Raw genomic sequence first — 24449 nt, 5'->3', positions numbered from 1 at the left:
TGATATGCAGTGGACACTCGATGAAACACATTATACTTCTTCAAGAGAGCTCCTATTGTCTTATTGCAAAAGTGTGTCCCCTTGTCATTGATGATGGCTTTTGGGAATCCGTATCTAGCAAAAATATTTGATTTCAAAAATTCTGCAACAACTTTAGAATCATCAGTACGGGTGGCTATAGCTTCCACCCATTTCGAGACATAATCGACAGTAAGCAAAATATAATGAAAACCAAAAGAAGAGGGGAAGGGTCCCATGAAATCCATACCCCAAACGTCGAAGATTTCACATATTAAGATAGGAGTTTGGGGCATTTCATTCCTAGGACCTAGTGTACCTGATCTTTGACAACTATCACATGCCTTACAGATTTTGTATGCATCTTTAAATATGGATGGCCAGTAGAATCCACTCTCTAAAACCTTGCGTGCGGTTCTCTTTGGTCCAAAATGTCCCCCACATGCATAAGAATGGCAGAAAGTTAGTATAGAAAGAATTTCAGAATCGGGTACGCACCTTCTGATCAGTTGATCAACACAGTATTTCCAGAGGTATGGGTCATCCCATATGTAGTATTTTGCTATACTACGCATCTGGTCCTTCTGTGCTGTGGTGTAGCTGGCTGGAAACTTCCCTGATACTAAAAATTTCACCAAATCAGCATACCACGGAGTTCTTGAGCTCAAGGCATGAAGCTGCTCATCGGGGAACTCTTCATTGATTGGGACTTTACCTTCATCAACTTCAATAACTAACCTACTCAAATGATCAGCAACACTATTGTCAGAACCTTTTTTATCTTTTATTTCAACATTAAATTGTTGAAGCAATAATATCCAACGTATTAGCCTAGGTTTGGATACATCTTTTGACCACAGATATTTCAGCGCTGCATGATCAGTGAATACAAAAATTTTAGTACCCAACAAATAAGACCTGAATTTGTCTAAAGCAAAAACTACAGCTAAAAGTTCTGTCTCAGTGTTAGTATAGTTAGCTTGAGCTGCGTCCAAAGTCTTCGAGGCATAATAGATGGCATGGGGAACTTTTCCAACTCGCTGGCCTAGCACTACCCTACAGCATAATTAGAAGCGTCGCACATCAGCTCGAACGGAAGCTCCCAGTTAGGAGGTTGTAGAACAGGAGCAGTGACCAACTTGTCTTTCATCTTATCAAATGCTTGTTTACAGGCCTCATCAAAATGGAACTCCACGTCTTTTTGGAGTAGTCTGCTTAGTGGTTGGGCAATCTTCAAAAAGCCTTCAATAAACCTTTGATAGAAACCTGCATGACCAAGAAAAGATCGAACTTCCCGCACAGAGGCGGGGTAAGGCAGAAAAGAAATAAGATCTATTTTAGCTTTATCAACTTTTATTCCTTCAGACGACACAATATGGCCTAAAACTATACCTTGTTGAACCATGAAATGACATTTTTCAGAATTAAGCACAAGGTTAGTTTCAAGACAATGTTTAAGGACCAAAGTGAGGTGTTCTAAGCATCTATCATAAGAATCTCCATGTACAGTGAAATCATCCATGAAAACTTCTATGAAAATTTCAAGGTAATCTGAAAAGATGCTTACCATACATCTCTGAAAAGTCGCTGGAGCATTGCACAGTCCAAATGGCATACGACGATACGCAAATATGTCGTACGGGCATGTGAACATCGTTTTTTCTTGATCCTCCGGAGTTATAGGGACCTGCACATAACCTGAAAAACCATCAAGAAAACAGTAATAAGCATGACCAGCAAGACGCTCTACCATTTGATCAATAAAGGGTAAGGGAAAATAACCTTTTCGAGTCAAAGAATTGAGTTTCCTGTAATCTACACAAACTCTCCACCCATTTTGTACTCGGGTGGGAACCATTTCTCCCTTATCGTTTTCCACCACTATGACTCCTGACTTTTTTGGGACCACTTGCAAGGGACTGACCCAAGGGATATCTGATATAGGGTGATTAGGGGATTTTTCTCCCACCAATCGGAACGCGCCACGTGGGCCAATCAGGTCCTGCCAAGTGTCCCCCAGTTGGACCTCTCACGGCTTGCCACGTGGCACACGCTTATTCGTCCACCCTGGACTTATTATGTCATGACACGTGGCAGACTCCATGCCTAATGGAGAAGCCGGTCACCTAGGCCCGACTTCCGAGGGAAGCCCAATCAGCCCAAGGTTAACCTAAACCTAGATTGGCACGTTTCCCGAGGTTATAAATACCTCCCTTAATCCTCATTAAGGGAGATTACGCAGATTACACACATTAAACACTCTCACCTAGAGAGACCCAATCACTTTAATTTCCGCATTAATTACTCCTTAATCAAGTACTAACTTGACCGTCGGAGGCGGATCTCCAATCATCCGGAGCATCCGTTTGTTTTGCAGGTACAGGCGTCCGGTTCCAGTCTCGAAATTGTAACTCTCCCGCAGGACATCAGAAAACCCCGAAACATTTTGGCGCCGTCTGTGGGGAGAGTACTTCTGAGATGGCACCCACGTTTGTACCGGCTCCTGAAGAAAGACGTCCCCTGGACGATCCTCTAGTTCAGTCGGACCACGATACTGAAAATGAATTTGAAGTTGAAGCTCACACAGCTTCAGACGGGACCCTAAGGGCCCGACGTACCCGTCATACCGAAAGGAAAGAACGGGAACATCTTCAAACTGGAAGCGAGCCAGCAGGCGCACCGCCTGTTCGGCAGCAGCCGACTGATGGGTCTGCTCCCATCACAAGGAACGAACTCATGACCTTCATGAGGGACTTCAAGGGAAAAATTCAAGAGTTGATCAACAAGAAGCCGCCTGCTCTGGACAAGGAGCAGTCGGCTAAGAAACCCTCCACTTCACGGAAGAGGAAGCCAGTTAAAGGGCGAGAGGCGACCCCTCATCCTAAATCTAGGAAGTGGGAGCCACCTGCCCTTGATTTCACAAAATACCGTTTTCCTACTCCAGGAAATAGGAAACCTGTTCGACATATTCAGGCGGACGGGTCGAGGAAAACATACACAGACGCTCGGCTACTGCTAGAGCAGAAGAAGAGTGACCGATTGTCAAAGTCGGCCTCTACTTCAAACTTCCAATACAGTCTGCGAAATACCTCGATGAGGCATTCTCAGTCGTATCATGAGGGTCAGTCAGGCGGCACCTCCCGTCAGTCCGGCTTTCATAGCGACCAGGCGGTACCAAACTTACCGTTTGTACCGCAACAACAGTATTTTTTACAGCCACCTCCGTTTGGTGGACATGCAGCAAAAAATGTCCAACCTATGGACTGGCAGCTACGGTTGCTTAGACTTGGTGAACAACCGTCGGCCTTCTCCAAGGAAATTACTGAAGCCGCTCAGCCGGCCAAAGTGAAAAATGTATTAGTAGGCGCCTATGATGGCACTACTAACCCAGAAGACCATCTGATGGCATTCACCAACCTGATGTACCTTCAAGGGTTAGATGATCCCACTTGGTGCAAGTGTTTCCCAACGACTCTCAAAGGAATCGCACAACAATTGTTCGGCAACCTGCCGACTGGTTGTGTAAATAACTTTAAGACGCTTGCTTACTTATTCACCTCCAACTTCGCCATGAACATCCCTGCGAAGAAGATGACCCTTGATTTAGGAACAATTCAGCAGGGCGAGAAGGAGGGGCTTCGTTCTTACATCAGGCAATTTAACTTGATGAGAATACAAATTCAAGGGTTACCGGATGAAGTAGCCTATACTGACTTTTTCAGAGGTCTCAAAGACGGGTCGACCTTCAAATTTGATTTGGTCCGAAAGAGGGTGGCGACTCTTCAAGAGGCCTTGATTGAAGCGGAAGCCTATATACAGGCGACTGATCTTTGTAGTACGGTAAAACAGTCAGACGGGAAAAGGTCCGACAAAAGAGAAGGACGATAGAAGCAGTCGTCAAACAAAGACGAGAAGAGAAAAGAGGTCTGGGCAACTGATTCCTCTAAACAGCCGTCCCAGAAGACGAAAAAAGAATTCAAACCATACTCCCCAAAGTATGTGTTTAACAAGGATAGCTAATTTATCCTAAAGGAAATCAAGGGACGGATCTCAATTGAGAAGCCGGTCCCCATGAAGGGTTCTGCAAACAATCGGAACCAAGAAAAATTCTGTGATTATCATGAAGATGTTGGTCATCACACCAATGAATGCATCAGTCTCATGCGGTATCTGGACCGCCTGGCTGAGCAAGGTGACCTTGACACTTATGTCAAGAAATCTACGGGGAACACTTCCTCGAAAAAGCAGTCGACCAAAAAGAATCAACAGGCCGACAGCTCCGATACAGATGATTCAGTCGTCTACACCATTGCAGGCGGCTTCTCAGGAGGCGGCGCCACTATTAGGGGCAACAAAGACAATATCAGACGGTTAGATGTAAATTTCGTTCACCAAGAACGACCCTCCAAATATTCATTCCTTAAATTGTCATCACTGAAGAAGATCTAGGAGGGGTAAGAGGGCCGCATGACGACCCTATCGTTATTGAATGTAAAGTGGCCAACCAGAGAGTTGGCCGAATCCTCATAGATACCGGAAGCTCCTCAGATCTCATCAGTAGGAAATGTCTGTCGAAACTAAAATATCAGACTGATTGCATACATCCGGCATCCCACCCTTTAGTAGGGTTTGGAGGAGGAGTCGTCCACCCAGTGGGACGAGTGGATTTACCCATCCGCCTGGGCGAAAAAGGGGAAGGACGACACATGGTAGTCCGGTTCCTGGTAGTAGAAGAACTCTCGGCCTACAACATGATTTTGGGACGACCAACCCTGAATAATTCCAAGGCTGTTATAATCCCATCTCTTATGTTGCTCAAGTTTGAGAGGGATAATGGAACAGTCGGGGCCCGAGAGTGCTATCTCTCGGATGTCAAGCCCACTGTTATGGCCACTATGTCGAGCAGTGGAAAAATAGACCTTGACAATGTCAAGGAGAGTGCGCATGTTCAAGAAGCAGGCGACAAGAAGAGAAAGGCATCCTAGACAGGGGCCGCAAGAGAAGACAGAAAATAGCAATCATTGGCAGAGAAGCGGTCGGATGAATTTCGCCCTCAGCCAGCTGGTGAGCATACGGACCTGATCTTAGATGACTCGCGTCCTGACAGAACAATCAAGGTTGGGACGACTGCTCTAAGGGACCTGGGTGACGACTTTCACAAACTATTGAAAGAATACAAGGACATCTTTGCATTCTAAGTCCATGAAATGCAAGGCATTAGTCCTGATCTGGCGGTACATAAACTGGCCGTGGATCCGAAAAAGAAGCCGGTACGGCAGAAGAAGCAGAACCATGGCGAAGAAAGAAGTCAGGCGGCAGCCGCCGAAGTTATAAAATTACTTGATGTAGGGTTCATTCGGCAATGTTACTTCCCAGACTGGGTTGCAAATGTGGTGCTTGTTAAAAAAGCCGAATGGCACCTGGCGAATGTGTGTAGACTACACAGACTTAAACAAGGCGTGCCCCAAAGACAGTTACCCTCTGCCTAAAATTGATAACCTGGTCGACTCAACAGCCGGCCATGCTTTGATGAGCTTTATGAACGCCTACTCTGGTTTCCATCAAATTCCTTTATGGAAGAAAGATCAGGAGAAGACGGCCTTCGTCACTGATCAGGGGTTACACTGTTACACGGTCATGCCGTTTGGTCTTAAGAATGCCCCGGCCACTTTCCAGCGAATGATAAACACTGTGTTCTTTGATCAGATTGGGAGAAATGTCGAGGCATATATGGATGATATGATTGTCAAGTCTAAACTTCAGAAAAATGATCTGTCGGACCTCCGAGAAACTTTCGCCACACTTAGGCGGCACCATGTCATGCTCAATCCCAGGAAATGTTTCTTTGGAGTTGAGTCTGGGAAATTTCTCGGATTCCTTATCAATCAGAGAGGAATAAAGGCGAACCCTGAGAAGGTGCAGGCGGTCATCGACATGCAGTCGCCTCGTACCATCCGAGAGGTTCAAAAGTTAACAGGTTGTCTAGCGGCCTTGGGAAGATTTCTAAGCCGATCAGGCGACAAATGCCTATACTTTTTCCAGGCAATTAAGAAAAAGGCAAGGTTTGAATGGGGGCCGGATGCTGAGGCGGCCTTCCAGAAATTGAAAGTTCACTTGCATTCCTTGCCGAGGCTGGTCAGCCCTTTGCCCAAAGAAGTACTCTACATGTACCTGGCCGTCTCTGATCATGCGTTAAGCGCTGTTCTCCTTGCTGAAAGAGACGGCTGTCAGCTTCCGGTCTACTTTGTCAGTCACGTACTGAAAAATGCCGAGTTGAGGTATCCCTTAGTGGAGAAATTTGGTATTGCACTCTTCATGGCTGTTAAAAAATTGAAGCCCTACTTTTTGGCACATGCAGTCGTCGTGTATACAGACCAACCTATCAAACGGCCACTGACCATCATGGAGTCGTCAGGCCGAATGATCAAATGGGCCATAGAAATACAGAGCCTCGAAGTTACCTTCGAGCCTAGAAAAGCAGTGAAGGGGCAAGCCTTTGCTGACTTTATTGTTGAGATGACTCGTCCTCCTGACTCTCAAGTTCCAGACCAAGTCTGGAAGGTATATGTGGATGGAAGCTCTACTTCAAATGGTTGTGGAGCAGGCGTCATATGTCAGTCGCCAGAGGGAGACATGTACGAGTATGCTCTACGCTTCAGTTTTCAGGCCGCAAACAATGAGGCAGAATATGAAGCTTTACTAGTCGGAATCCGCATGTGCAAGGCGGCAGGGGCAAGAAAAATAGACGCCTGTTCCGATTCACAATTGATAGTGAGTCAGTACAATGGAGAATACGAAGCAACCCATCCGGCCATGATCAAGTATTTACAGGCAGTCCGACAAGCAGTCGGCTCCCTTGAGGATTTCCATCTGACCCAAGTGCCGAGATCAGAAAACAACCAGGCGGATGCACTTTCAAAATTAGCATCATCCGCCTCCTGTGATACTCCTCGAACTGTTTTTTGGGAAGTAATGGAGAGGAGAAGCATTGAGGAAGACCCTATTGGAATCTTAGACAGAAGCTCAACCTAGATGGATCCAATCAGGGCATATCTGAAAAATGGTACCTTGCCGGATGATCATCAACACACGGCAGCACTGAAAAAACGAGCAACCAGTTTTGAAATAATAAAGGGAGAACTTCACAAAAGGGGGTACCTTCAACCCATCGCCTACTTTAGAAGCAGATGCGATGGAGATGGTGAAAAAATGTGACAAGTGCCAAAGGTTTGGCAAACTAATTCACCGTCCGGCTAGTGACCTCACTACCATTCATAGCCCACTACCGTTTGCTAAGTGGGGCATGGATATTCTGGGTCCATATACGCCTGCTACAGGCGGAAGGAGGTACATACTTGTTGTCGTCGACTACTTCACTAAATGGGTAGAGGCGGAGGCTGTAAAGGGAATCAAGACGAAGGATGTAATTTCATTCATTTGGAAAAATGTCATCACTCGGTTCGGGGTTCCCATGTCTATGGTTTTTGATAATGGTCCCCAATTTGAGACGCCTGTTCTCAAAAGCTGGTTGGGTGACCAAGGAATTGCACACTACTTTGCATCTGTCGGCCGTCCACAAGCAAACGGCCAGGTAGAAGCCTTTAATAAAATCATCTCTGACGGTCTCAAGAAAAAGATTGAACGAGCAGGCGGCCTATGGGCGGATGAATTACCACATGTTCTCTGAGCCATTAGGACGACTGAAAAAGGGGCGACTGGAGAAACTCCATTCCTCCTAACTTATGGTGCGGAAGCTGTTCTTCCAATAGAACACTACGAGCCGACTCTTCGAGTAATGCTATATGACGAAGAGGCAAACTGGGAAGCCATGCGCCTGGCATTAGACTCACTTCCTGAAAGGAGGGGCAATGTTGTCTTGCGCCATGAAATTTACCGCCTAAGAATGACTAGATCATACAACAAAAAAGTACACAGGCGTCCACTCAAAGTGGGGGACTTTGTACTTAGAAAAATGGAAGCAGTTGGAAGGGCTAATGAGTCTGGCAAACTAACTCCCAACTGGGAAGGAACCTACCGAATCTGTGAAGAGGTCAGGGACGGTACCTACCGTCTGGAAACACCAAACGGCCAACCGTTGCCTCGAACTTGGAATGTAGATAATCTTAAGAAATATTTCTTTTGAATGATGTAAATAGTCAAGGGCTACTTAATAAAAGTTTGCATACTTGATATTCAATTTTGTACTAAGAGGGGCACGCCTACTAACAAACAGTCGGCTACTCTCCATACTCAGTTTTCATTTTTACTTAAGAGGGGCATGCCTACTGACAAACAGTCGGCTACTCTCTATGTTTAATTTTTATTCTTACTTAAGAGGGGCACGTCGCTTGTTCCACTCAACCGGCTACACTCACATAATACAGTTCACCAAGAACTATCAAAGGCTCATAGCTAAAATGATCAGACCAGGCGCCAAGCCAACTGATCAAAATATAAAAATTCAATTCGACTTGTCCCAACGTTATAGCAGGCGTCCGACGGCATCCATCCGGATGAAATTCGTCGCAGAGAGCAGCTCCCTTTTTGGGTGGAACATTGTTCTATAAAATCATTACACGGCACCTATACGACTGTCTAACCAAGACAACCACGTGGCCGTTTCCCGGACAAGGATATCTCTCACTTAACTGACTAATCACGTCAAGCAAGTGTTCGCAGTAACCATCCGGGTCAACCGACCGACTGAACTACTTGGGATAAGAACACTTGGTATTTTATGAGTTAAAAGCCAACAAACATTGGCGAATAAAGGGGAACAACCGGTACCCACCGCTTGATACCTCTACTACTCAGTTACTTGGCGACTAGGTAACAATCATGTTTACTTGGTCACTCCTTAAAAATTTAGTATGAAACTAAAAAGGTGTTCATACAGCACCTGTTCACACTAGATTAAATATGGCGGGGAACAGTCGGCCTAGACGGCCTAAAGTCTCTAGCCTAAAAACATGACAAGTAGGAAACCACTTTCCTACTTGGTTAATTTTACAAATGACAGGACCGCCTGCCTAAAGGGGATCCAGTCTTTAAAATGGTTCAAATACCGATTGGATAAATGGCCGACTGATCGTCTAGCCTGGAAACAGACAACCAGTCGTCCAGGGGCATAGGCAGCGTGACTAACTATCCGTACCTGTCTGTAACTATCGGCCATGTAAAACAGTCGGTATAGTGTACAATTGGATATCAGAATATTCAATACTTAAACAAATTTGAAGCAAAACAAAAATATTCATTAAAAGGAAGCCGGTCATTAAAGACCGGCAAAATATTCAGAGCCCCGGCCCCCTGGCCGGGTAAATACAAACAAACGGCACGCAGGCCGGGGAAAGAAGACATAACGCTTATGAAGGGGGCAAATCTTCAATATTAGCAGCTGCCGCCTGGTCAGCACTCTTTTTGCTGGACTCGGCTTCAGCTGCATCCTTCTTCGATGCATTACCCCCAAGCGGCACAAGCGCCACTACCGGCTGCTCCTCCTCCTCCAACGCCTCTTCCTCAGCAGCCGCCAGGATCTCTTGATTATATCTATCAAAACACTGGCGGTACGTTTTTTCCCAGGAGGCAAAGTCGGCATTGGGGAAGAGGCGGCCCCAAGTCATGCGCTGGATTTGAGCAGAGTCTTCCATCATCTCCCGGACCAGCTCTTTCTTTTCTTGCTCGGCCTTTTTCGAGAGCTCCTGAATAAGACTCTTCTCCTGGGTCACCAGGCGTTCCTTTACGCTCGCCAAGGATTTCTCCAAGGTTTAGTATGAGGACATCTTTTGGCGAAGAGGTCTCAGCTCGGTCTTGAGGTTGTTGATGGTCGCCTCCAGCTCGCTATTCCTCGTCTGGGCCGCCTCTAACTGAGCCCGGATAGCGGCGGTAGCCTGCGCCTGATAATAAAGAATATCAATTGTCAGAACTTCATTTTGGGCAATTTGAAACATTGCCTTATCACAGTCAGAGGCGGCCATAGCTTTTGCATCCTTTACCTCTTTGTTCTTCCGGTCAAGCGGCTTGCGAAGGCCGTTCACTCGGAGCAGGGCCTAAGTAAAAAGGGGAACAGGCGTCAGTTTCCAAACAAAAAAGAAAACAGGCGTCCTTGAATTCAAATACTAAAAAATATGCTAAGTATACCTCAGCAAGGACCCCTGCAATCCCGTCAAGGTCAAGGGTGCCGACACCCCTGACCGCCTCACTTTCAGCAGGAGGAACTGCCCTGATCATAGACTTGGCCATCTCTACCAAGTCAGGCTCCTGGGGGCCGGCTGCATCAAGCGTAAAAGAACGGTTTAGACTTAGTAACAAAGGGAGCAAGTCTAAAATTTACAAGGACAACTTCATACCTCTAGGCGGCCCAGTTGGAGTTTTAGAAGAAGTGGCCGGCTGTTTCTCAGCCGCCACCTGTTTCCTGGCAGAACCAGGAGAGCTCCCAACAGTCGTCTTCCGGGCCTTGGGGTCCGGCTGTTGGGAAGATGAAGCTCTTGGAGCACCCGTCTAAAAAAAAAGAAGAAAAAAGTCAGTATATGCATAAACACTCCAAAAAGAGGGTGAAAGGTTCGGAGCTCACCAAGGGTGCCCCCTTCTTAGGGGAGTCGGTTGAAACTTGTTGCATAATAGAGGCCCGCAACATGGCCGCCGCAGTCTTGGAGGCGGTGATTTTGCTCATGGCGTCAGCTGCAAAAACCTCAGCAAGGACCCCTGCAATCCCGTCTAGGTCAAGGGTGCCGACACCCCTGACCGCCTCCCTTTCAGCTGGAGGTACGGCCTTGATCATAGACTTGGCCACTTCGACCAAGTCAGGCTCCTGAGGGCCGGCTGCATCAAGCATAAACAAACGGATTAGACCTAGTAAAGGAGGGACCAAGTCTAAAATTTACAAGGACAACTTCATACTTCTAGGCGGCCCAGCTGGAGTTTTAGAAGAAGTGGCCGGCTGTTTCTCAGCCGCCGCATGTTTCCTGGCAGAACCAGGAGAGCTCGCAACAGTCGTCCTCCGGCCTTGGGGTCCGGCTGTTGGGAAGAAGAAGCTCTTTGAGCGCCCGTCTAAAAAAGAAGAAAAGAGTCAGTATATGCATAAACACAACTCCAAAAAGAGGGTGAAAGGTTCGAAGCCCACCAAGGGTGCCCCCTTGTTGGGGGAGTCGGTTGAAGACTGTTGCATTATGGAAGCCCGCAACATGGCCGCCGCAGTCTTGGAGGCGGTAATTTTGCTCATGGCGATCGCTGTAAAAACAAATAGCAAAGTTAATAAAAGTCATAACAAGAAATGCATGGAACAACAGAGTATTCGACAGGCCGGCTACCTCTTGAGCACCGACTGTTGAGGCCACAAGCGGCCAAAAAGTACTCGTCGTAGAGCCATTTGAAGCTCGGGACGTAGTGCAGGGGTACTTGCTCTCGTACCCCTGAAGTAGAGTTCACCTTCGACTCTACTTTGAAGAGTCCTTTATCTAGGATCTCTTTCATAGCCTTGGGGGGAACAGGCGGCATGCTGCGGCCGCCTGCAAGAAGGGGCGGATTCATGTTCCACCTGTTGAAGCGCTTGTTCAGCTCTGTGTCTGAACTCTCAATGATAAGGAAGGTGCTCCGCCAGTCCTTCCATTTGTTTGCTTTACCTCTCGTCATGAGGTAGCCCCTATGGCTCGTCAATTGATACCAGCCGGTACCGCCTGCCTTAGGGGTCCGGCTGAGGTAGTTCATGTGGGCGAAAGCCTCGAAGTTCGGCTCCACCCCGTGCAGTTCGCACCCGGCCATATAGCCGAGTACGTTGACCCAGGAGTTCGGGGCTAACTGCCATAACCCCAACTCATACCCATCCAAGATCCGCTGAACAGCCGGATGTAGTGGGAAGCGCAGCCCAGCCTTGATGGCCGCCTCGTAGCAGCCAAAGCAGGCGCCATCATAACTGTTACCAGCCGGCCAGACGACTGTGTCTTCTGGATCCGGCACGAACACTAAAATGCCGGGGCCCATTGTGTGGTTTGCGATAAAGCTCCCAACTTTCTCTTGCATGGCCGTGATCTGGCCCCGAGGTACCGTGCAGTAGTAGGGGGTATTTTGCTCTCGGTGAGAGGTGGATGGCTCCGCCCAATCGTCCCCCTTCTCAACTGCGTGAGAAAGCCTCGCCTCTTGTAGGCGACTGTTTTTCTCTTCTGTGTCCAGAGAAGCATGTCCAGAAGAGCTAGACTCGGATTCGTCCTCTGACGAGTCCGAAGAGGATGACTCCTCCCCTCTCCCGGAGGGGCCCGCCTCCTCTCCTTTAAAAGGAGCAGGAGAGAATGTAGAATTGTCAACTGTAAAATGGGAAGGGGTCACTTTGACTCCTCCCTCAGAACTGCCGGCTTTCAAGCCGCTTTGTTTCACTTCCACATCTGGCGCCTGGTCAGATGTTTCACTAATCGGCACCCTGTGGGAGGAGCCGTCTGAGTTTGAGATCCTGGCAGTCTTTTTTGTTCTGGCCATCATGCTCTGCATAGACACAGATACAGTCGGACTTTGTATAAAGGGAAAAGATGGGTCCAGAAAAGGGAAGGCGGCACTCCTAGTCCTAGATTCAGCCGTCCCCGGTGACCGGCTGATCAATAACCTAGGTCGTGTCGTGTGCTTCCGTGGTGCCATTTCAAAAAAGAAATAAAGTAAAGAGAAAATTAAGAGTAAGAGAACCGACGGTTACCTGAACGAGTGACGATTGATGAAGTTCTGAAAATCCTTTGCTGTCGGCTTGTCAGAGCAGGCGGTAGGCAGAAAGGGTCCAAAATGTCAGAGCAAGTTCAGGGGTCCGAATATTCTCTCATAAAGTTATCAAGTGTGAAAATGACCGAAGTCAACACTCCTTTATATAGGCAAAGTGAGAAGGCGAAGGGTCACTTCCAGAATTCAAAATTTTGGCGGGAGAATCTCTCGGCCTCTCGCCGAGTGACACCTGTAGTAGGTCGTCGCCTATTACAGGGCGACACCTGTCACAGGTAACACGTGACCAGTCATGTGCCACCTGTGAGGGCAAATGATTAGGGGATTTTGCTCCCACCAATCGGAATGCGCCACGTAGGCCAATCTGGTCCTGCCAAGTGTCCCCCCAGTTGGACCTCTCAGGGCTTGCCACGTGGCACACACTTATTCGTCCACCCTGGACTTATTATGTCATGACACGTGGCATACTCCATGCCTAATGGAGAAGCCGGTCACCTAGGCCCGACTTCCGAGGGAAGCCCAATCAGCCCAAGGTTAACCTAAACCTAGATTGGCACGTTTCCCGAGGTTATAAATACCTCCCTTAATCCTCATTAAGGGAGATTACGCAGATTACACACATTAAACACTCTCACCTAGAGAGACCCAATCACTTTAATTTCCGCATTAATTACTCCTTAATCAAGTACTAACTTGACCGTCGGAGGCGGATCTCCAATCATCCGGAGCATCCATTTGTTTTGCAGGTACAGGCGTCTGGTTCCAGTCTCGGAATTGTAACTCTCCCGCAGGACATCAGAAAACCCCGAAACATAGGGTATATCACCCCTACTTCAAGAAGCTTCATTACTTCTTTCTTCACCACTTCCATCATAGGTGGATTAAGTCGTCGCTGCACTTGTCTCACATGTTTAGCTCCCTCTTCTTATAAGATTCTATGCTGACACATAGAGGGACTAATCCCTTTTATATCAACAACCGTCCACCCTAGAGTTGTTTTATGCTCCTTTAGAACTTCCACCAGCTTTTGCTCTTGATTTGGAGTTAGATTACTCGCGATTATGACTGGGAGAGTGTCATTTTCTCCCAAAAATGCATACTTGAGATGGTCTGGCAGTGGCTTTAGTTCTACTTCAGGGGCCTGCACAATAGAAGGTAAAAATCTGTTAGAAGTGACAGGTAACTGCATAAACCATTTGTCATACCTTAATTGCTTATCGGGAAGTATTTCCAGAGAGGAAAAAGCTTCCTTAACTTCCCCCTTAAGCTCAAAATGTTCCTGCAAGTCAGTATACTTTTCTTTTTCCATCGGCGCAGTCAAAATAACATCTAACCCATCATGACCAGAGAGAAAAAATACTTGCTCAGTTAGTGCATCAATGACATCTATACTAGAAACAGATTCACAATCAGAGGGATATCTCATGGCATCAAATAAATTAAACCAGATAACCTCCCCATCGAATTCCATGGTCAACACCCCACTGTGAACATCAATTTTAGTTCTGGATGTTTTCAGAAAAGGTCTTCCTAACAAGATAGGTGCTGCACTAGGGGATTCATCATTTGGCATATCTAAAACATAAAAGTCAGCAGGAAACACTAGTTCATTCACTTGCACTAAAACATCCTCAACTACTTCTACAGGGTATGTATTAGAACGGTCAGCAAGCTGAATAATCACTCGAGTGTCTTTCAAAGGTCCTAAGTTTAGAGCTTTATAGATATATAAAGGCATGACATTAATAGAAGCTCCTAAATCTAGCATGCATTTATCGTATCTCGTGTTACCTATTTTACATGGTATAGTAAAAATACCTGGATCCTTGCACTTTGGAGTAACTTTCCTCTGTAAAACAGCAGACACATTCTCACTTACACTGACTTTTTCATCTCCACTCAATATCCTCTTGTTAGTGCACAACTCCTTCAAAAACTTTGCATACCGCGGCACTTGTCCTATAGCTTCCAGTAAAGGTATGTTTACCTCAACCTTGCAAAAAATGTCCAAGGTCTCTTTCTCCTTTTCTTGCTCTCTCTTCTTATTCTTAGATGATAACCTGCTAGGAAATGGAACAGAAGAAGTAAACTGATCAGTATTAGGAGAAACAACATCTCTTACCTTAGTGGGCTGCTTATCTTGCTCTGGAGCAATAGTCTCTTGTTCCTCTTGGTGTGCTGCCAGCCCTTCAGTCTTTTTCGTTGGAACCTCTAATTGCTTGCCACTTCTCAGGGAGATTGCACTCGCGTTCTCCTTTGGATTTCTCTCTGGCTGACTCGGAAGCTTATTAGAGTTCTGAGCTTGGAGCTTTCCCACTATGTTAGCTAGCTGAGAAACTTGGTTCTCCAAGTTCTTTAGACCACTTCTTGTCTCTTGTTGGAAATGCAAAGTGTTGTCAGCTATTGCCTTCACAATATCTTCCAGAGACATGCTACCAGATTGTGGCTGGGAAACTTGCTGATTTTGAGGTCGCGGCTGATATTGTGGTTGCTGATGAAACCCAAGTGGAGGATTAGAAGCTTGTTGTTGCCGGAAAGCTGGTGGTCTGAGGTTAGAGTTGCCTGCCTGCTGCTGAGCATTACCATATCTCAGGTTTGGATGATCTCTCCACCCGGATTATAAGTCTGAGAGAATGGATCATAACGTCTTTGCTGCCCCTGACCACCACCAATCGAATTCACTTCTTCTTCTTACAGAGTAGGACACATATCAGTTGGGTGTCCTACCATTGAACAAAGGCCACATACTTTTTCTTGCCCTTTTTCGATCATTACTCGCTCCACTAAGGAAGTGAGTTTAGCTACTTGTTGCTCAAGGTTAGAACTCACCACTTCATTAACTTTACGTACAGAAGTGGACTTGATATTTCGACCTCCTCGATACTGAGAGTTTGCAGCCACGTTTGCAATCAGTTTCTTTGCCTCTGCGGGTGTTTTGTCAACCAGTGCTCCACCACTTGCTGCATCAACTAGATTCCTGTCTGTCTCCCTAAGTCCTTCGTAAAAGTATTGTATTAATAATTGCTCACTGATCTGATGGTTTGGACAACTATCACATAGTTTCTTGAAACGCTCCCAGTACTCATGAAGTGTCTCTGCATCGTCTTGTCGAATTCCACATATTTCTTTCCTGATATTGGTTATCAAAGATGCTGGAAAATATCTTTCTGCAAATACTTTTAGCATTTGATCCCATGTTGTGATAGTTCCAGCAGGTACTTCAAATAACCACTCCTTAGCAGCATTAGACAAGGCAAAATGAAATTCCTTTAACTTGAGCTGGTCGAGGGTGACCCCTGCTAGTTTCATCCCCGCACATGCTATGTGAAATTCCTTCAAAAATCTGCTAGCCTCATTCATGTGAACTGAACCCAAGGAGTTAGTATTACGGAAACCTGAAAATGTGGGAAGAGCTCTAATCAACCCAGGCTTGATCTCAATTTCTGCCTCATCGTCTACTATGCACAATAAATTTGGATCAAACGTTGGAGCTGCAAGTTGCTTTAGTGTTTGATCACCCATCTCAAAAATATATTCACCCTCCTCGTCCGAAGATGAACTTTCACTGTGAGGTAACGGAATATGAAGAACTTGCTCCAGTATATGAGCACGAGTCCTTTTAGCTACAAGAAGAGTAGAAAAATGATGAATTATAAGTCCCTGGTTCCTTGCTGCAAAATTTCTCAATCTTTGATGTTTCAATTTTCTGTCACACATGCACAAACAAGGAACTAAATGACAAGTTAGTAGGAAAAGTTAGCAAAAACACAAGTAATAATGTAATAAAAGGCCAATTCCCCGGCAACGGCGCCAAAATTTGGTACGACTGTCGCGTGTCTACCAAAAATAAACCTAACTCCAACCTCCTAAAATGTAGTAGGGTAAGCTAGGGTGGATCCCACATAGAATTGGTTTATTAAATTATAACTTGTGTAAGTTAAAAACCCATGTTTTGAAGAAATAGTACTACGATCTAATAAATAAACTACTACGAACAATAGGACGAATAAAGTACGAAAGATAGACTACTAAAATTGAAATACGATAAAAATCAATAAATAATAAAACAGGGATCGGGAGACATATTATAGCATTGGAGTATTTATTGATCATCGAATTATAAAAATTATGTTCTTATCTCAATGTTAGCCGATGAATACAAACAAACATTCAACACTTCCCTTAATTGCAAATAAACCAAACAAGCTCTTGGAGTATTGTCTAACTAACTAACAATCTAGAACAAGCTCTCTAGACTCGATTAATTAGCAGCATTAATAACTAGGAAGTAGCTAACTTAAGCCACAAATCTCACAAGCTCGGATTCGTGCAACTTAAAGAGCTGATAATCATAGGCATCGTATAAGTTTCAGTCATCTATTAAACACCTAAGTGCTACTAAGGAGTATTAACCCAGACAATTACGTATCATAGATTAATATTCTAGCATTTAAACTAGCAAATTATACTAAAGATGGCCGGTCTAAAATATAATATGGTAATTCATACTAATAAAACAGATTATCAAACCAATCAAGAAATAAACATTATACTATCAAATTACCCATTCTTATTCTCACAACAATAATCCAATGTATACTATATCTCCGTACCCACGACTACTCTAGCCTAACATACTAAGAATAAGAACAAAAGTAGAAACTATGGAATTCATAATTAACAAAGCAAAAAGTAATTGAAAATGAAAACTTGATAAACTAAGTAATCAAATTCTAATACCAACCACGAAAAGGGTGAAAAGTAAGAAGCAAAACGTGACTTTTTCACTTCAATTCTTAAAACAAAAATATAGAATTACCAAATTAAGTAACTAACAATCAACTTAGCTAATACCACGAAGAGAATAAGCTCGCCGCTGTCGCTGCTCCCCCTTTTCCCCAAGTTGTCAAGTATCAGCCCCCTCTATCATGCAATTCGGTTTTTCTCCTCCGTCATTTGCTGCCCAGAGTAAACCCCAAATTAATCTCCAGAATCCCCAAAAATACGGGACTCTATTGCTTTTCTTGTTTTGTTACAGTCGATCTCCAGCTAATCCGAATCTCCCCCTCCAATTATTATCCAATTTCATCTTTATCTCTTCTTGCTTGACAATTTGATTTCCCGCAAAAATCGCTCAAGATTTATTTGTGCCTTACCCGTAATAAACAGTGAGAGGAGCTCTCTTGCTCTTCTTTTTTTTTTCTATTGTTCTGACTGAGTAGCCAGTTGGTGTACTTCATGAGTTCATGGTCCACTCGGCTATTTGCTATGAAATATTATTAGGTTGACACACATGTGAGTTGATTGGGCTTGTGAGCTTTGCTTCGTTTAATCCGGGCAGTAATAAAATATAACTTTGCTATCGTAATCTTCCTTCCTACAACCAAATAAATAAAATAGTAGTAAATTGTGTCTTGGGAAGAAAATTACTTAGTATATCATTAAACCATTAAATATAAATATAAAATCGAGAGTTTAATAAAATTAAATAATATACTTTTATGACTCCCTCAGCATTAGCATTTAAATTGAATGTGTTTGACTTTCATTGGATACAATTAGGTTTGTATGAATGTGTTTGACTTTCATTGGATACAATTAGGTTTGTATGAATGTGTTTGACTTTCATTTGATTCAACTAGCTTTGTAGAATGCATTTATTTTTCATTTGATTCAATTAGCATTGTTGAATGCATTTGGCTTTCATTTGATTCATAAAGCTTGTTTGAATTTGTTTGACTTTCATTTGATTAAATTAGCTTTGTTGAATGCATTAGATTTTAATTTGATTTAAAAAGCTTTATTTGAATGTGTTTGACTTTCATTGGATTCAACTAGCTTTTTTTAGATGTGTTTGACTTTCATTTGATTTAATTAGCTTTGTTGAATGCATTTGACTTTCATTTGATTCAAAAAGCTTTGTTTGAATGTGTTTGACTTTCATTTGATTCAATTAGCTTTGTTGAATGCATTAGACTTTAATTTGATATAAAAAACTTTATTTGAATGTGTTTGACTTTCATTGGATTCAATTAGCTTTTTTTGAATATGATTTACTTTCTTTTGATTCAATTAGCTTTGTAGAATTCATTTGACTTTCATTTCATTCAATTAGCTTTGTTGAATGCATTTGACTATAATTTGATACAAAAAGCTTGGTTTGAATGTGTTTGACTTTCATTTTATTCAATTAGCTTTGTTGAATGCATTTCACTTTCATTTAATTCAAAATGTTTTGTTTGAATGTGTTTAACTTTCATTTTGTTCAATTAGCTTTGTAGAATGCATTTAACTTTCATTTGATTCAATTAGCTTTGTTGAATGCATTAGACTTTAATTTGATTAAAAAAGCTTTGTTTTGATGTGTTTGACTTTCACGTTATTCAAAATGCTTTGTTTGAATGTGTTTGACTTTTATTTGATTAAATTAGTTTAGTTGAATGCAATAGACTTTAATTTGATTCAAAAATCTTTTTTTAAATGTGTTTAACTTTCATTTGATTCAATTAGCTTTGTTGAATGCATTAGACTTTAACTTGATTCAAAAAGATTTATTTGAATGTGTTTGGCGTTCACTGGATTAAATTAGCGTTGTTTGAAGCTGTTTAACTTCCATTTGATTCAACTAGCTTTGTAGAATGCATTTGACTATCATTTGATTCAATTAGCTTTGTAGAACGCATTTGACTTTCATTTGATTCAATTAGCTTTGTTTGAATTTGTTTAATTTAAATTTTATTCTAAGCTTTGTTTGAATGGGTTTGACTTTCATTTGAATTAATTAGCTTTGTTTGAATTTGTTTAATTTAAATTTTATTCTAAGCTTTGTTTGAATGTGTTTGACATTCATTTGATTTAATTAGCTTTGTTTGAATATGTTTCACTTTCATTTGAGTCAATTAGCTTTGTAGAATGCATTTGACTTTCATTTGTTTCAATTAGCGTTGTTGAATGCATTTGACTATAATTTGATTCAAAATGCTTTGTTTGAATGTGTTTGATTTTCATTTGATTCAATTAGCTTTGTAGAATGCATTTGACTTCCATTTGATTCAATTAGCTTTGTTTAATGCATTAGACTTTAATTTGATTCAAAAAGCTTTGTTTGAATGTGTTTGACTTTCATTTGATTCAATTAGCTTTGTTTGAGTAAGTTTGACTTTCATTTTATTCAATTAGCTTTGTTTGAATGTGTTTGACATTCATTTGATTCAATTAGCTTTGTTGAATGCATTAGACTTTAATTAGATTCAATTAGCTTTGTTGAATGCATGAGACTTTAATTTGGTTCAAAAAGCTTTATTTGTATGTGTTTGATTTTCATTTGAGTCAATTGGCTTTCTTTGAATGTGTTTGACTTTCATTTTATTCAATTAGCTTTGTTTGAATGCATTTGACTTTCATTTGATTCAATTAGCTTTGTTGAATGCATTTGGCTTTAATTTGAATGAGTTTGACTTTTATTGGATTTAATTAGGTTTGTTTGAATGTGTTTGACTTTCATTCGATTCAATTAGCTTTGATGAATGCATTTGACTTTCATTTGATTCAAAAAGCTCAGTTTGAATGTGTTTGACTTTCCTTTGATTCAATCAGGTTTGTTTAAATGTGTTTGACTTTCATTTGATTTAATTAGCTTTGTTGAATGCATTAGATATTAATTTGATTCAAAAAGCTTTATTTGAATGTGTTTGAATTTCATTTGATTCAATTAGCTTTGTAGAATGCATTTGTTTTTCATTTGATTTAATTAGCATTCTTAAATGCATTTGGCTTTCATTTGATTCATAAATCTTTGTTTGAATGTTTTTAACTTTCATTTGATTCAATTAGCTTTGTTTGAGTAAGTTTGATTTTCATTTGATTAAATTAACTTGGTTTGAATGTGTTTGACTTTCATTTGATTCAATTAGCTTTGTTGAATGCATTTCTCTTTCATTTAATTCAAAAAGTTTTGTTTGAATGTGTTTAACTTTCATTTTATTCAATTAGCTTTGTAGAATGCATTTAACTTTCATTTGATTCAATTAGCTTTGTAGAATGCATTAGACTTTAATTTGATTCAAAAAGCTTTGTTTTAATGTGTTTGACTTTCATGTGATTCAAAAACCTTTGTTTGAATGTGTTTGACTTTTATTTGATAAAATTAGCTTTGTTGAATGCATTAGACTTTTATTTGATTCAAAAAGGTTTGTTTAAATGTGTTTTACTTTCATTTGATTCAATTAGCTTTGTTGAATGCATTTGACTTTCATTTGATTAAAAAGCTATGTTTGAATGTGTTTGACTTTCACTTGATTCAATTAGCTATGTTGAATGCATTAGACTTTAATTTGATATAAAAAGCTTTATTTGAATGTGTTTGACTTTCATTGGAATCAATTAGCTTGCTTTGAATATGTTTTACTTTCATTTGAATCATTTAGCTTTGTAGAATGCATCTGACTTTCATTTTATTCAATTTGCTTTGTTGAATGCATTTGACTATAATTTGATACAAAAAGCATGGTTTGAATGTGTTTGACTTTCATTTGATTCAATTAGCGTTGTTGAATGCATTTCTCTTTCATTTAATTCAAAAAGTTTTGTTTGAATTTGTTTTACTTTCATTTTGTTTAATTAGCTTTGTAGAATGCATTTGACTTTCATTTGATTCAATTAGCTTTGTTGAATGCATTAGACTTTAAGTTGATTTAAAAAGCTTTATTTGAATGTGTTTGAATTTCATTTGATTCAATTAGCTTTGTGGAATGCATTTGTCTTCCATTTGATTCAATTAGCATTGTTGAATGCATTTGGCTTTCATTTGATTCATAAAGCTTTGTTTGAATGTGTTTGACTTTCATTTGATTTAATTTGCTTTGTTTAAGTAAGTTTGATATTCATTTGATTCAATTAGCTTTGTTTCATTGTGTTTGACTTTCATTTAATTCAATTAGCTTTGTTGTATGCATTAGACTTTAATTTGATATAAAAAGCTATATTTGAATGTGTTTGACTTTCATTGGATTTAATTAGCTTTTTTTTAATATGTTTTACTTTCATTTGATTCAATTAGCTTTGTAGAATGTATTTGACTTTCATTTGATTCAAATAACTTTGTTGAATGCATTTGACTATAATTTGATAAAAATAGCTTGGTTTGAATGTGTTTGACTTTCATTTGATTCAACTAGCTTTGTTGAACGCATTTCTCTTTCATTTAATTCAAAAAGTTTTGTTTGAATGTGTTTAACTTTCATTTAATTCAATTAGCTTTGTAGAATGCATTTAACTTTCATTTGATTCAATTAACTTTGTTGAATGCATTAGACTTTAATTTGATTCAAAAAGCTTTGTTTTAATGTGTTTGACTTTCATGTGATTCAAAAAGCTTTGTTTGAATATGTTTGACTTTTATTTGATTAAATTAACTTTGTTGAATGCATTAGACTTTAATTTGATTTAAAAAGCTTTGTTTAACTGTGTTTTCCTTTAATTTGATTCAATTAGCTTTGTTGAATTCATTTGACTTTCATTTGATTCAAAAAGCTTTGTTTGAATGTGTTTGACTTTCATTTGATTCAATTAGCTTTGTTGAATGCATTAGACTTTCAATTAATATAAAAAGTTTTATTTGAATGTGTTTGACTTTCATTGGATTCAATTAGCTTTTTTTTTTTAATATGTTTTACTTTCATTTGATTCAATTAGCTTTATAGAATGCATTTGACTTTCATTTTGTTCAATTATCTTTGTTGAATGCATTTGACTATAATTTGATACAAAAAGCTTGGTTTGAATGTTTTTGACTTTCATTGGATTCAATTAGCTTTGTTGAATGCATTTCTCTTTCATTTAATTCAAAAAGTTTTATTTGAATGTGTTTAACTTTCATTTTATTCTATTAACTTTGTAGAATGCATTTGACTTTCATTTGATTCAATTAGCTTTGTTGAATGCATTAGACTTTAATTTTATTCAAAAAGCTTTGTTTGAATGTGTTTGTCTTTCATTTGAATTAATTAGCTTTGTTTGAATGTGTTGGCTTCCATGTGATTCAATTATCTTTGTTGAATGCATTAGACTTTAACTTGATTCAAAAAGATTTATTTGAATGTGTTTGGCTTTCATTGGATTAAATTAGCTTTGTTTGAATATGTTTAATTTTCATTTGATTCAATTAGCTTTGTAGAATGCATTTGACTTTTAATTTATTCATTTAGCTTTGTTGAATGCATTTGACATTCATTTTATTCAAAAAGCTTTGTTTGAATGTCTTTGACTTTCATTTGATTTAATTAGCTTTGTAGATTGCATTTGACTTTCATTTGATTAATTTAGCTTTGTTAATTACATTTGACTATAACTTGATTCAAAAAGCTTTGTTTGAATATGTTTGACTTTCATTTGATTCAATTAGCTTTGTAGAATGCATTTGACTTTCATTTGATTAATTTAGCTTTGTTGAATACATTTGACTATAACTTGATTCAAAAAGCTTTGTATGAATATGTTTGACTTTCATTTGATTCAATTAGCTTTGTAGAATGCATTTGACTTTCATTTGATTAATTTAGCTTTGTTGAATACATTTGACTATAACTTGATACAAAAAGCTTTGTATGAATATTTTTTACTTTCATTTGATTTAATTAGCTTTGTAGAATGCATTTGACTTTCATTTGATTCAATTAGCTTTGTTGAATGCATTAGACTTTTGTTTGACTTTCATTTGATTCAATTAGCTTTGTTTGAATGTGTTTGGTTTTCATTTGATTCAATTAGCTTTGTTTGAATGTGTTTAACTTTCATTTGATTCGATTAGCTTTGTTGAATGCATTACACTTTAACTTGATTCTAAAAGATTTATTTGAATGTGTTTGGCTTTCATTGGATTAAATTAGCGTTTTTTGAAGGTGTTTAACTTCCATTTGATTTAATTAGCTTTGTTGAATGCATTAGACTATAATTTGATTCAAAAAGATTTGTTTGAATGTGTTTGACTTTCATTTTCTTCAATAAGCTTTATTTGAATGTGTTTGACTTTCATTTGATTCAATTAGCTTGGTAGAATGCATTTGAATTTCATTTGATTTAATTAGCTTTGTTGAATACATTTGACTTTAATTTGATTCAAAAAGCTTTGTTCAAATGAGTTTGACTTTCATTTAATTTAATTAGCTTTGTGGAATGCAATTGACTTTCATTTTATTCAACTAGCTTTGTAGAATGCATTTGACTTTCATTTGATTCATTTACCTTTGTTAAATGTGTTTGACATTTATTTTATTCAAAAAGCTTTACTTGAATGTGTTTGACTTTCATTTGAATTAATTTGTTTCTTTGAATGTGTTTAACTTAACTTAGATTCAAAAGCTTTGTTTGAATGTGTTTGAATTTCATTTGATTCAATTAGCTTTGTAGAATGCATTTGACTTTCATTTGATAAAATTAGCTTTGTTGAACGCATTTGACTTTAATTTGATTCAAAAAGCTTTGTTTGAATGTGTTTGACTTTCATTTGATTCAACTAGCTTTGTTGAATGCATTTGACTTTCATTTGATTAAAAAAGTTTTGTTTTAATGAGTTTTGTTTCGGGGTTTTCTGATGTCCTGCGGGAGAGTTACAATTCCGAGACTGGAACCGGACGCCTGTACCTGCAAAATAACGGAGACTCCTGTGAGCTCCGCCTCCAACGGTCAAGTTAGTAACTGATTAAGGAGTAATTAATACGGAAATTAAAGTGATTAGG

The 24449-nt window shown here is 40.2% G+C and overlaps 1 protein-coding gene across 1 annotated transcript; it reads right to left on the bottom strand.

The window, feature by feature from the left end:
* Nucleotides 1-13639: 13639 nt before the first annotated feature.
* On the bottom strand, nucleotides 13640-16431 carry LOC110716400. The gene is made up of 2 exons (XM_021895014.1): nucleotides 15410-16431; nucleotides 13640-15320 (listed from the first exon to the last, which is right to left on the bottom strand). The coding sequence occupies exons 1-2, from the start codon at nucleotides 16429-16431 to the stop codon at nucleotides 13640-13642; spliced, it is 2703 nt and encodes a 900-aa protein (XP_021750706.1).
* Nucleotides 16432-24449: the final 8018 nt, after the last annotated feature.

The sequence above is a fragment of the Chenopodium quinoa genome, unplaced genomic scaffold, assembly GCF_001683475.1.
Source record: "Chenopodium quinoa cultivar QQ74 unplaced genomic scaffold, ASM168347v1, whole genome shotgun sequence".
Classification (NCBI taxonomy): Eukaryota; Viridiplantae; Streptophyta; class Magnoliopsida; order Caryophyllales; family Amaranthaceae; genus Chenopodium; species Chenopodium quinoa.
Note: the sequence above shows the minus strand (reverse complement) of the source record. Positions and strands in the feature narration are given on the sequence as shown.